Raw genomic sequence first — 12,433 nt, forward strand, 5'->3', positions numbered from 1 at the left:
GCAACCCTCCCATACAAGCCATATTTGTGGGAAATTTTTAATATTGTTGTCACATGCATACAATGGCCACTTTTTGTCATAACTTCCTGCAACTGCTTCAGAATCAATGAATACTGATTTTTTCCACAATCTCCACATCGCTGTTCTTTTGGGCTCACGTTCAGAGTTGCTGTAGGCCTCTTGGTAGCCTCTATGACCAGTGTCCTCTTGGCACTTTCATCCAGTTTGGAGCAACGTCCTGACCCAGGGAGGATCTGTGTCTTACCAAATACCTTCCACTTCTTAATAATAGACTTCACTGAGCTTCTAGGCATTGATTAAGCCTTTAAAATTTTTTGTATCCATCTTCGTACTTGTGACTTGTGTGACTTGTGGACACCACAATTTTATCCAGAAAATCTTTTGACAGTGCACTTGGCCCCCTATAATTGATTGCTTCAGTTGCACTATCAGGGACTGAAATGCTCAAGGAAAGATCTTTTTATTTTGAGCTAATCAAAATGACCACAGCTGATCACAATTGAATGTCAAATGGATTTGACATTGAGATGGTGATTAGTTACACCTGATTGAGTTTACAAGTTATTTTTAGGAGGGGAGTGATCTTTTTTCCAACTCATTGATTCTGTTTTTGATTTTTTTTCATTTTTCTGAGATGTTCGTGTTATATCTTTCACTTTTTATAAGTTGCACTGAGTAAATACAGCTGGATAAAACAAAAACTGTGTCTGTCTTCAATATAATGCCTGATGAAGGGGTCCTGTGAGACTCAAAGCATTACCTTGCTGTAACTATGTGATCGTTCATTAAAACCTTTGGACCCATATTGGTGATCCTCGGTGTGCTGGTGACATTCTCCCTTGCTGATTTTGTTCAGTTCCAGCCGACGGTCACTGCAGCGCCCACTTATACACACAGCCATTTTTAACGCAGGAATGTGTGCGTTTGGGTTGTACACTTATTTGTCTTCAATATAGGCTGCAATGCAACAAAATGTGATTTTTTTTTTAAAGGGAGCTGATTCTTTTCTATACTCACCGTAAGTACCTATAATAAATAAAATATGTAGCCTTAGCTGAATAAATAGGACGGTTGATGATATGCAAATTTTGACTATTTGCAATATTCCAGCAGCAAAGCCCTTTTCTTCACTCCTGTGATGTCACATCCTGCTGGTGTGTTCCAGGCTGGTTATTCCATGCACAAACACCACTGGATTGGCTCTACATCACCACCACTCTGTAGGATTGACCACTACAGTGTCTCTCACCATCTCCATCAGCCCAGCTGCTATTGCACTAACCACCGTTGGCGCCTGCAGGACATTTTGAGGAATGGTCATCTCCCATATACACAGATGAGCTTGTTTTATTACTTCCTTTGTGAGTGTTTGTAATCCTTTGCTATTAAATACAGTGTTATTACTATACTCAGACGGGCGCCTCCTGTCTCTTTTCTTCTGTCCCTGCATACAGCGCTGGCTTGCTCCGAGGAGGACTGCCGTCTTTTTGTGCTAAAAAGATTCCAGGCAGATTGCCTGAGAGACTCTTATAAGGACTTATTGTACACCAATGCATTTACATACCCTGTTTTAAAGTACTTGTATGTCAATATTGCCATTAGCATCTTTTACTTTATATTTTTTATCATTTTCACCCTTACACTACTTTACTCCTGTGCGCCAGAGTTACTCGTTCTTTACTTATCTTCACCCCTAACTACTCTCCCTGGCAGTGACACAGGACTGACTGTCTTTGATGTGTGGTCTGTGACTCACTGCCTAACAAACATATAGGTAGATGGCCTTTGTCTCTGCACACAGGGGCGGACTGACAACTCATGGAGCCCCCGAGCAATAGGGGATCATGGGGCCCCTGTGTCCTTGCTCAAACTCAAAAAAGCCTATGAAAAAGGTATCAGGGGCATCTCATGGGGGCCCTTACTGACCCCGGGCCCTCGTGCAGTGCCCGAGTTTACAAATGGTCAGTCCGCCCCTGTCTGCAAATCAGAGCCTTCAGCAAGGAGATCAGCGAGCAACACAGTAGTGACCAGGGGCGGACTGACAACTCATGGGGCCCTCGGGAAATAGGGGATCATGGGGCCCCTGTGTCATTGCCCGAAATCAAAAAAGCCTATGAAAAAAGTACCAGGGGCATCTCATGGGGCCCTCTACTGACCCCGGGACCTCGGGCAGTGCCCGATTTTCCAAATGGTCAGTCCGCCCCTGGTAGTGACATCACCAAATCTCATTCGAAATCTCCTGAGATTAGCAGTCAGAGACAGCAGTGCCTTAGATCCCATACTGCAGATATACAGCTATGAGACTCCACAATAGGAGTGTCTAGACACACTTACATACCAGGAACTGCATTGCTATTTTTCAGAAGGAATTAAATACAAAAGGTAGAATTTTAGGGGACTGCTCAGATACTAATAACATTTGTAGATGTTTGCTATAACTTTGTGAGTGAAGGTAAGCTATTTGTTAAAAGCTCTCTAGTAAAATGTTTTTGAAACATTCTAACAGCAATTACATGGGAAAAAACCTTATCTTGATAAAATTCACTAAAACCTGGTACATTTTTGTAATGCAGGAGTTGGAATTCTGACCTTATTGTTGATTCTGTACTTTGGAAACATATGAGTAGGAAAGTACCTTTGTAACTTTTCGGAATATATTTATAAATGTACAAATTACTTAGCACCACCTTGTGGATGTATATATCATGTTGTAGTAAGTAGTCACATTCAAATGGACTTGTTTTGTAACACTGAAGATTGTTCTTAAACATTAGTTTCCTCATTTTAGTTTATCTGAACCCACTTGTTTGAGTAGTGAAACGTCTTTAATGTAAAAAAACTGGTCAAACTGAATGTGATTAAATACTGTTATCTATACCAGTGTTTCTCAAACTTTTTTCAGTCAAGGCACCCTTTAAAATTAAGCACAGTCCCGAGGCACGCTTTAAAATTATGGGCAGTCTTGAGGCATCCCATTCTAAAATAGGGTGCCTCAAGACTGTCCATAATTTTAAAAGGGCACCCCATTCTAAAATGTTAAAAATATTCTAATAGTTTTATATAACACAGCAACATCCACACATGTAGGACACCCAACATTAGAGGTGATTTATTCTTCCAAAGCAAATATACTTTTGCACACTGGTACTGGCTAGTATTCAGTGTTGCTCTTCTCCCTCAGTTCTTTTCCATCACCAAGATAATGTGACCCCAGCACTGATGGAGAAGAGCAGAGGAAGGTTGAAATAGCATTCTGTGCAGGCAGCTGACATTCTCCTGATCAACTGATGATGTCATTGATTGTCAGGATGCCGGTGGCTAGAAGGTCATAATGGTGCACAATGAAAATCTGTGACTTTGTGTAACTAAAAGTCAGGATTGTTCCATCCACTGGCTTGTATACAAGTTTTGGACATTTATCCAAGTTACCCCTGAAGAAACCTCAAGGCACCCCAGGGTGCCTGTGTACCCTGGTTTAGAAAGGCTGATCTATACCATGACTTGGATAAATGAAAGCCTTCACAGACACAAGGTTTACAAAGCTGACAGTACGATCTAACATACAGTAAAAAAAACTAATCTGGAATAATCAAAAGCAAGCCACAATTTGGCGGTAATATTTCACTGTACATTCTATATACATTATAATCTGCATATCTATGGACAATAAACTAATTCAAAATCCAGTCTTACCTTCCCCCTTCCACCCGACAAGACTGCAGTGAGAAGGATTCTGGTATCAGTGAATGATCTTCTACGAAGGTCATACAGTCACCATGGAAGTTAGGCTCAGAGTATAGCTGAATCTAAAATACAGAGAAATAATTAGGACTGTGTATCTATACTAACTGGCCACTTTATTAAGTACACCTTGTAAGTGCCAAAAAAATATCCACACCATTACACCACCAGCCTAAACCATTGATACAAGGCAGGATAGATCCATGCTTTCATGTTATTTACACCAAATTCTGACCCTATCATATGAACGTCACAGGAACCACTCTGCCCATTCTCCTCTGACATCAACAAGGCATTTTTTGTCCACACAACTGCTGTTCACTGGATATTTTCTCTTTCAAGGACCATTCGCTGTAAACCCTAGAGATGGTTGTGAGTAAAAATCCCAGTAGATCAGCAGTTTTTGAAATACTCAGACCAGCCCGTCTGGCACAAACAACCATACCACGTTCAAAGTCACTTAAATACCCTTTTTCCCATTCAGATGCTCAGTTTGAACTTAGCAAGTCGTCTTCACCACATGTAGATGCCTAAATGCATTGAGTTGCTGCCATGTGATTGGCTGATTAGCAATTTGTGTTACCAAGCAATTGAACAGGTGTATCTAATAAAGTGGAAGGTGAGTATATGTATCAATATAATCATGGTCAGGTTAGTGGAAGTTAAGTCAAAAGCTAACTAAGGCTAAACCTATTCCCATCCCCATTCTAAAGGTTATTCTATCTAACCCTGTACAGAAAAGATCTGTATAATTATCTATTCTGAATCTGCCCCGGTCAAGTCCCAGGATCAACTGTCAGAAGCAGCTTCAATGTAGAGGAGGGACAGCCGATAAGGGATGCCCTATAGTAGGCCTATGGGTGATGTCATCTCCCAGGCATTTGCAGCCTTTGCCAGCAATTTCTCCTCTATACAGTAGCCACCGCTGGATTGATCATGTGGCCAGTGCTGTTTCAGAATAGGTAAGTATACAGATCTTTCCTTTACAGGGTTAGATAGAATAGGCATAGAATGAGGATGTGAGTGTGTTTAGCCTTCGTTAGGTTTTTCCTCTTTAGGAAAACTGAATATATTTAACTAAATTTCAGATTTGAAAATCTGGCCTATCATCAATCTCATCAAACATTACTGCAAGCAACCTGTTTTAAAATAAAGTCTTTAAAACCTAACTCCAAGCAAATAGTAAATATACAGCTTCAATACATACAATGTTTATTGGTATGTATACTAAAGGATATGTACTACTGTAAAGTCATTCTTTTGACACACTACAGGGACAGTAAGGTGAAACACTTTTCCTGGCTCAGGTTCAGCAATTCAGCACACTTTTTGGCATCACCAACTCCAGCCTGATCACTAGATGAACACAGCATTACCCATGCTTGTACAGTGTGGCAGAGGTGTGAAAATCGCAAGACTGGCTGAACAATAACAGGAAAATCACAAGACTGGCTGAACAGAATTACAAATCCTTTGACAAGTAAAACAATAAACATACTATATATGTGCTGTCTCTGTATTTGCATTTGTAGTGTTGCCATAACAAATAATACATATCTGAGATTACTATCAAATTGGGAGGAATGTGTTTGAGATGCCAAGAGCAATCATTTAAACCCAGCTATCTTTGACAGAGTGGGAAATATATAACCAAAAAAAAAAAAAAAAAAATATATATATATATATATATATATATATATAAACAGTAACATTTAACTGTAGTTTGCTAAACCTAAATAACAATTTTTGACCATCAGGTTCAGCCTTTCATGTTTAGATTCAGAACTCATATTCCAGATGAAGACAATATTACAAAACTCTAGCATACAATATTGTTCCATGATAAACAGCAATTTACTTTTCTCCATTCAAGATGAACTCCAGGCAGATATAAAAAAAACTGCAATCAATATGGTTATGTATCCATTAACGCTGAAGTTTAAATAGCCCTGCTGGAGATGAGAAATTCACTATGTTGCTTGGATTCTTATACAGGTATAATATTTGATAAAGTTTGGAAGTAAATGAAAGCTATCACAAGTATCACTGGATTCACTTTATATACTCCAATTTGGAATAACTCCAATTATAGAGAATTGATGAAACTTGAAGGGTTTGACCTGAGGAAGACTAAAGGGTTGCGGTATATGTCTCCGCTATTTAATAATGATGTCCTCAAATCATCTGAGCAGCTACGTGCTGAATTTGGGATACCGAACCAGAGGTTCTTTCAATTTGTTGCAACATGCTGTTCAGGCCCAGGCTTGTACTCAATCTATGCGATTTAGTAAATCCACAATAATTTCCCTGTTGTCTAACAGTGACTTTATAAAAGGTCTCATATCCCAGCTATGCTATATCCTCCATGCTAATTTTAAGGACTTTATTGTCTTACCAACCAGGACTCAGTGAACGAAGGACTTAGGTGTCCATTTATGAAACAGCGGTAATAGATCGCTGCTCAGTTCTCCGGCATTCTCGGAGAACACAGTTCTCCTGTGAATGCAGTTTATGAAGCAGTTCTCCGAACGAAGGGAGAACGGTCTCCAAACGCTGGAGAACGGTCTACAAACTCGGGAAAACGGCTCATTTTACTATAATCTCACGAGATTGCAGTAAAAGATCAGTTTACTAAGCAGAGGTAAATTATCTCTGCTTAGTTTTCGGTCCCTCTGATTCTCCAGCTCTGGGCTGGAGAATCTGGAGGGAGAACACAGATCTCCAGAGAAGGGCTGACATGATCTCCTGAGTGTTATAAACTGTGAATGACCAGAAAATAGCTGAGATCCGTTGAATCGCAGCTATTCTCTGTGTCATAAAAGGACACCTTAGATGCCATATCTGATGACTATTTGTTGGTGGTGCTTAGATAACAAACTGTCTGCTCAGAATTACAAATTCTGTGGTAGGTAAAACAGTTCCCATATACAGTTGCAAGAAAACGTATGTGAACCCCTTGGGATTACATGGAGTTTTGCATGAATTGGGCATAAAATGTGCTCTGAACATCATCTAAGTCACAATAGAAGAACACAGTCTGCTGAACATAATACTACACAAACATTAGATGTTGCCATGGTTTAATTGCACATAACATGTAAACATTCACAGTGCAGGGAGGAAAAAGTATGTGAACCTTTGGACTTAATAACTGGTTGACCCTCCTTTGGCAGCAATAACCTCAACCAAACGTTTCCTGTAGCTGCAGATCAGACCTGCACAACGATCTGGAGTAATTTTGGACCACTCCTCTTCACAAAACTGTTTCAGTGTAGCAATATTCTTGGGATGTCTGGTGTGAATCGCTCTCTTAAGGTCATGCCACAGCATTTCAATCGGGTGGAGGTCAGGACTCTGACTGGGCCACTCCAGAAGGCGTATTCTGTGCTGTTGCAGCCATTGTTTTGTTGAATTACTTGTATGCTTTGGGTCATTGTCCTGTTGCATCACCCATCCTCTGCGGAGCTTCAGTTGGCGGACAGATGGTCGTACGTTTTCCTGCAAAATGTCTTGATAAACTCTGGAATTCATTTTCCCATCAATGACAACAATCCGTCCAGGCCCTGAGGCAGCAAAGCAGCCCCAAACCATGATGCTCCCTCCGCCATGTTTTACAGTGGGGATGAGGTTTTGATGTTGGTGTGCTGTGCCTTTTTTTCTCCACACATAGTGTTGTGTGTTCTTCCCAAACAACTCAATCTTGGTTTCATCTGTCCACAGTATATTTTGCCAGTAGTGCTGTGGAACATCCAGGTGCTCTTTTGCAAACTTCAAACGTGCTGCAATATTCTTTTTGGAGAGCAATGGCTTCCTCCGTGGTGTCCTCCCATGTACTCCATTCTTGTTTAATGTATTCCTTATTGTAGATGTGTCAACAAAAATGTTAGCATGTGCCAGAGATTTCTGTAGGTCTTTAGCTGACACTCTGGGATTCTTCTTTACCTCATGCAGCATTCTGCGCTGTGCTCTTGCAGTCATTTTTACAGTACGGTCACACCTAGGGAGAGTAGCAACAGTGCTAAACTTTCTCCATTTGTACACAGTCTGTCTTACCGTGGACACATGAACATCACGACTTTTGGAGATACTTTTGTAACCCTTTCCAGCTTCATGCAAGTCAACAATTCTTGATCATAGGTCTTCTAAGAGCTCTTTTCTGCGAGGCATGGTTCACATCAGACAGTGCTTCTTGAAACCAATAAACCCAAAACAGGTGTGTGTTTTTTAAGGGCAGGACAGCTGTCAGCAACACATCCAATATCATCACACTGATTGGAGTCAAGGTTGGCTCACTCCTGGCTCCAATTAGCTCTGGGAGAAGTCATTAAGCTAGGGCCTCACATACTTTTTCCTCCCTGCACTGTGAATGTTTACATGTTATGTGCAATTAAACCATGGCAACATCTAATGTTTGTGTAGTATTATGTTCAGCAGACTGTGTTCTTCTATTGTTGTGACTTAGATGATGTTCAGAGCACATTTTATGCCCAATTCATGCAAAACTCCACGTAATCCCAAGGGGTTCACATACTTTTTCTTGCAACTGTATGTACTTTTATTGGGTAGTACTTAACGTTCTTTACTGGCCTCCCTTAAAAAAAAATGTTTTAATCAAATAATTTTTATTGAAAGATTTGTAGGTTTTACAAAAAACATACATTCAAACAACAAAAAATTAATTACAATTCAACTGTGTTCCATTTTACATTACTGTAATATTTTGTAAATATTAGCTTGCCATAGAGCCTATAACTGCACCTGTGCCTAGAATTGTGACATGTGTGGGTTATTACAAGTCATCACTGACCTCTGTAGCTGCAGGTAGTGTGGAGTAATTGCACCTGCTGCTTGTTTACATTCAAGGACTGGCAGACTGGCAAATCTCTGCTGCCTTACAAAATAAGAGGTTAGGAGCTGTGATTTCAGTGCCTCTGCTGTGAACTTTGAATATTTCCCCCCAAATGCCTATAAATGCAGAGGTGATTAAGGGCTTGTTTTCATGTACGTGTACTGCTTGTCTAGGATATGTAATTACTTTCGTTTGCATTATCTGAGCATGGGTTCACCTTAATTAACAATAAGCTTTGTAAATAGCTTCAAAAGGCTTTTTAATAACATAGTGAAAGAGCAAGGTTGCCTACTAAAACTAGTCAGGAATGTGGTTAGCCAAGAAAGTAGGTTTCTGATTAACTGCTGTTGATTACTGAACTGTAGCAACTTTGGATTTTTTATTACATAAAGTCCAAAAGTCTGTGTAGAGTTTAAGGAGGATCCTATGATCCTATTACAAACTGCTAGTCAAAAGGACACACAAAACCAACCTTTGGAGAATATTGAAGGCTCTGACCTCCAACCTGTAAAAAGAGAACACAGAAAGCAATCAAATAAAAAAGACTTCAGAAAAAAAGACATATATCAATAAAATAAGTAAACACTCATGTTAAAACAGTGTCATTTGCAAGCAATGTAGGTGTTTTAAAGCTTTAGGTCAGGGGTGTCCAAACTTTGGTCCTCCAGGTGTGGAAGAACTGCAAGTCCCATGAGGCCTTGCAAGACTCTGACATCAATATGAAAAACGGCAGCACTAATAAACAAATTAAATGTGCTATATCAGAAACTGGCCACACCCTCAAATAGACAGTATGAAGTCCATAGGAACAATGTCCGGTAAATGACAAATGGATGAAATGGTGACTTTGTTACTCCCAGTGAGGCACTCGTCAAAACTGTGTAGGAAATATAAGAAATGCGCACTCACCAGATGCGCATTAGGTAAGCACAATATTAATAGCCAGAGGTCCCCTGTTATCCTGTGGAAGGTGCAGTTCACACTGGACAGGCTGTCCCACATGACTCTGACATCCACAGGCAAGACACCCAGAGGCAGACGCATGATGGGACTTAGTACTTGAACAGCTGGAGGGCCATAGTTTGGACATCCTGCTTTAGGTTATCATACTAGTAATGTTATTTAAAAAATGTCACTGTACTTGTTTTGACCTTAAAATATGCAAACATTGATAAAGCATATATTAGGGTCCTTTCACACGGGCCTTCTGTATCTCTGTTTTTCATCCGTCCGTTTATGGATGAAAAACGGACACCCCTGTATTTCTATGGACTAGCGGATGTAAACGGATGATCATCTGTTTACATCCGTTAATGTCTGCATCCGTTAACATCCGGGTTTTTTTACGGAAGAAAACCCTATTTTTCTTCCATAAAAAAGATGGAATGGACAAAAAATTGATGTAAACAGATATAAACGGACATATGGTCCGTTTTTGCAACTGTTATTGCTTTGGAAAAGGATGTTAAAAACTGATGTAAAAACTGCAGAGAAACTGGTGTAAACTGATCCATTTTGTCTTTGCAAAAAATGTGACTGAACTTATGAAGAAAATGTAATGCCTGTGTGAAAGGACCCTTACATTATTATTTTGCTAAATTGTTTTACAGTTAACACCTTCCTGCTCGGCCTACTGCAGATTGATGGCCGGGCGGGACACTCGCCGTTGTGACTGGGCGTCATATGATGTCTTGTCAAAACGAGATGCTCACGTGGCTGCAGGGCCACGATCTGTCACCGACATATCACTACACCGGTCTGTTGCCAGTTTCATGTGACCAATCACAGCAGATTACATGTCAATTGTATACAATGGATGGCTTCCTGTCATGCCATCCATTGTATACAATTATGTTGGTAGCTGTGACTGGTCAAGGCAGTCACATGGTACAGACAGGGCCAATCACAGTCCATCTGTATCATGTGATCAGCTTTAACCAATCACAGCTAATCACAACAAAAGACTGCATGAATCAGTTTAATTCAGTAACAATGATTGCAAATATCAATGAAATACATTAATATTAGCAATCATAATGTGTTTAAAAAATAAATCCTGATCACTTGCCTAGAGTACTTCAATGTTACTATGGTAACATTGTATTGCTTTGGTCACAGTGTGCTGAAAAATAAAATAGTAAAAAAAAAAAACAACTTACATTTTTGACCTACATTTATGAAGAAATGTTATTTATTTGCAAAATTTTATAACAGAAACGAAAAAAGTGTGTTTTTTTTTTTCAAAAGTTTCAGATGTTTTTTGTTTTATTAAGGAAAAAAATAAAAAACTCAGTGATGATTAAATACCACCAAAAGAAAGCTCTATTTGTGTGAAAAAAATTATAAAAATTTCAAATGGGTGCAGTGCTGTATGACTGTGCAATTGTCATTCAAAGTGCGACAGAGCTGAAAGCTGAAATTTGGCCTGGGCAGGAAGGGGGTATAAGCAGGGGCGGATTGACCATTCGAGTACTCGGGCACTGTCCGAGGGCCCGGGGTCAGTAGGGGGCCCCATGAAATGCCCCTGGTACCTTTTTATAGGCTTTTTTTTGAGTGTGGGCAAGGATATAGGGGCCCCATGATCCCCTATTGCCCGGGGGCCCCATGAGTTGTCAGTCCACCCCTGGGTATAAGTGCCCGGTATTGAAGTGGTTAAACAAGTGAACTGAAGGCAAAACAGGTGAAGGTATTTTATGCAACCTAAATGATTTCTATCACCAAAAATATTGTAATCTGACATCAGATGCCTCAAATAAACTTTCGGTTATACAACACTAAAAATCAGGAACCTGAATCAGTTTTCTGATCATGTTTATTGCCTTTCTCTGAATCAACTGTGGGTATAGGATTATAACTTTTTCTTTTTTTTTATGGTTGAACTGGATTGACTTTTGTCTTTTTTCAGCCAAAGGCTCAGTTCACACTAGCTCTGTCAGCAGGCATCAGACAGGCGTTTGGGAAGCGTTTTCAACGCTTCTCAAACACCTATGACAATTCTGCACATGGCAGCACACAGTGGTGTTCACACTGAAGCGTCATGTTGCATCGTGGCAAAACTGACGCCTCATATTGAGTCAGGAGGAGTTGAAGCCTCCCATTCAAGTCTATGGTGATGCTCCTCAAACGCCTGGCAGGCATTTGCGGGGCGTTTGCGAGGCGCTTGTGGAGTGTTAATACCATTAAACTTCATTATAGGCCTTTGTGGTGTGGTTTTAATGCTTGGCAAATGCCTATCATTCATCTCAAAAACACGCATAGGGCGTTTGGGGAGCATTTGAGGAGCATTATAAACACTTCCCAAGCGCCTGTCAAACTCTATAGGAGTGTTTGGCAAGAGTTAGAAATAAGTCAAGTGTGAACAAGCCCTAACTATGTACCTATGTAATCACTAAGACAGCCAATCGTAGTGATCCCATGGGTATATGTACATAACAAAAACAAAATATATATAGTGCATATATATACCCCAGCGCCCAAATACACAAACTCAGTGATTATGCAGCTGTGCAACAGTGAAAAGCACCAATCAATAACATCAAAATATCAGCGCAAAATCAAGATCTCTAAATAAATATATTATAAGTGCGTAAATACAAAATCAAATGTCCAAGTGAAAAAAAATAAAGAAAATAAGGACTTTTTTTCACTTGGACATTTGATTTTGTATTTACGCACTTATAATATATTTATTTGGAGATCTTGATTTTGCGCTGATATTTTGATGATATGTACATAACAACCCTGCCAGTTCAACTATCATTGTGCCTTGCACAGGGAGGTGCATTGAACACATTAAGAGAATCTGCCGGAAGACTGTAAAAA

At 39.9% G+C, this 12,433-nt stretch overlaps 1 protein-coding gene across 1 annotated transcript in view; it reads right to left on the bottom strand.

Moving 5' to 3' along the window:
* Positions 1–12,433, bottom strand: part of CRYBG2 (crystallin beta-gamma domain containing 2) — a 192,201-nt gene that overhangs the window by 14,388 nt on the left and 165,380 nt on the right. The window contains exons 15-16 of the mRNA XM_089686226.1: positions 9,084–9,116; positions 3,715–3,827 (exon numbers count right to left, since the gene is read on the bottom strand). Of these exons, the coding sequence (XP_089542352.1) occupies positions 3,715–3,827; positions 9,084–9,116 (146 nt within the window). The remainder of the gene's footprint in view (positions 1–3,714; positions 3,828–9,083; positions 9,117–12,433) is intronic.

Source organism: Staurois parvus, unplaced genomic scaffold (genome assembly GCF_062004578.1).
Source record: "Staurois parvus isolate SC_StPar_1 unplaced genomic scaffold, SC_StPar_1.0 ptg000394l, whole genome shotgun sequence".
NCBI classification, from domain to species: Eukaryota; Metazoa; Chordata; class Amphibia; order Anura; family Ranidae; genus Staurois; species Staurois parvus.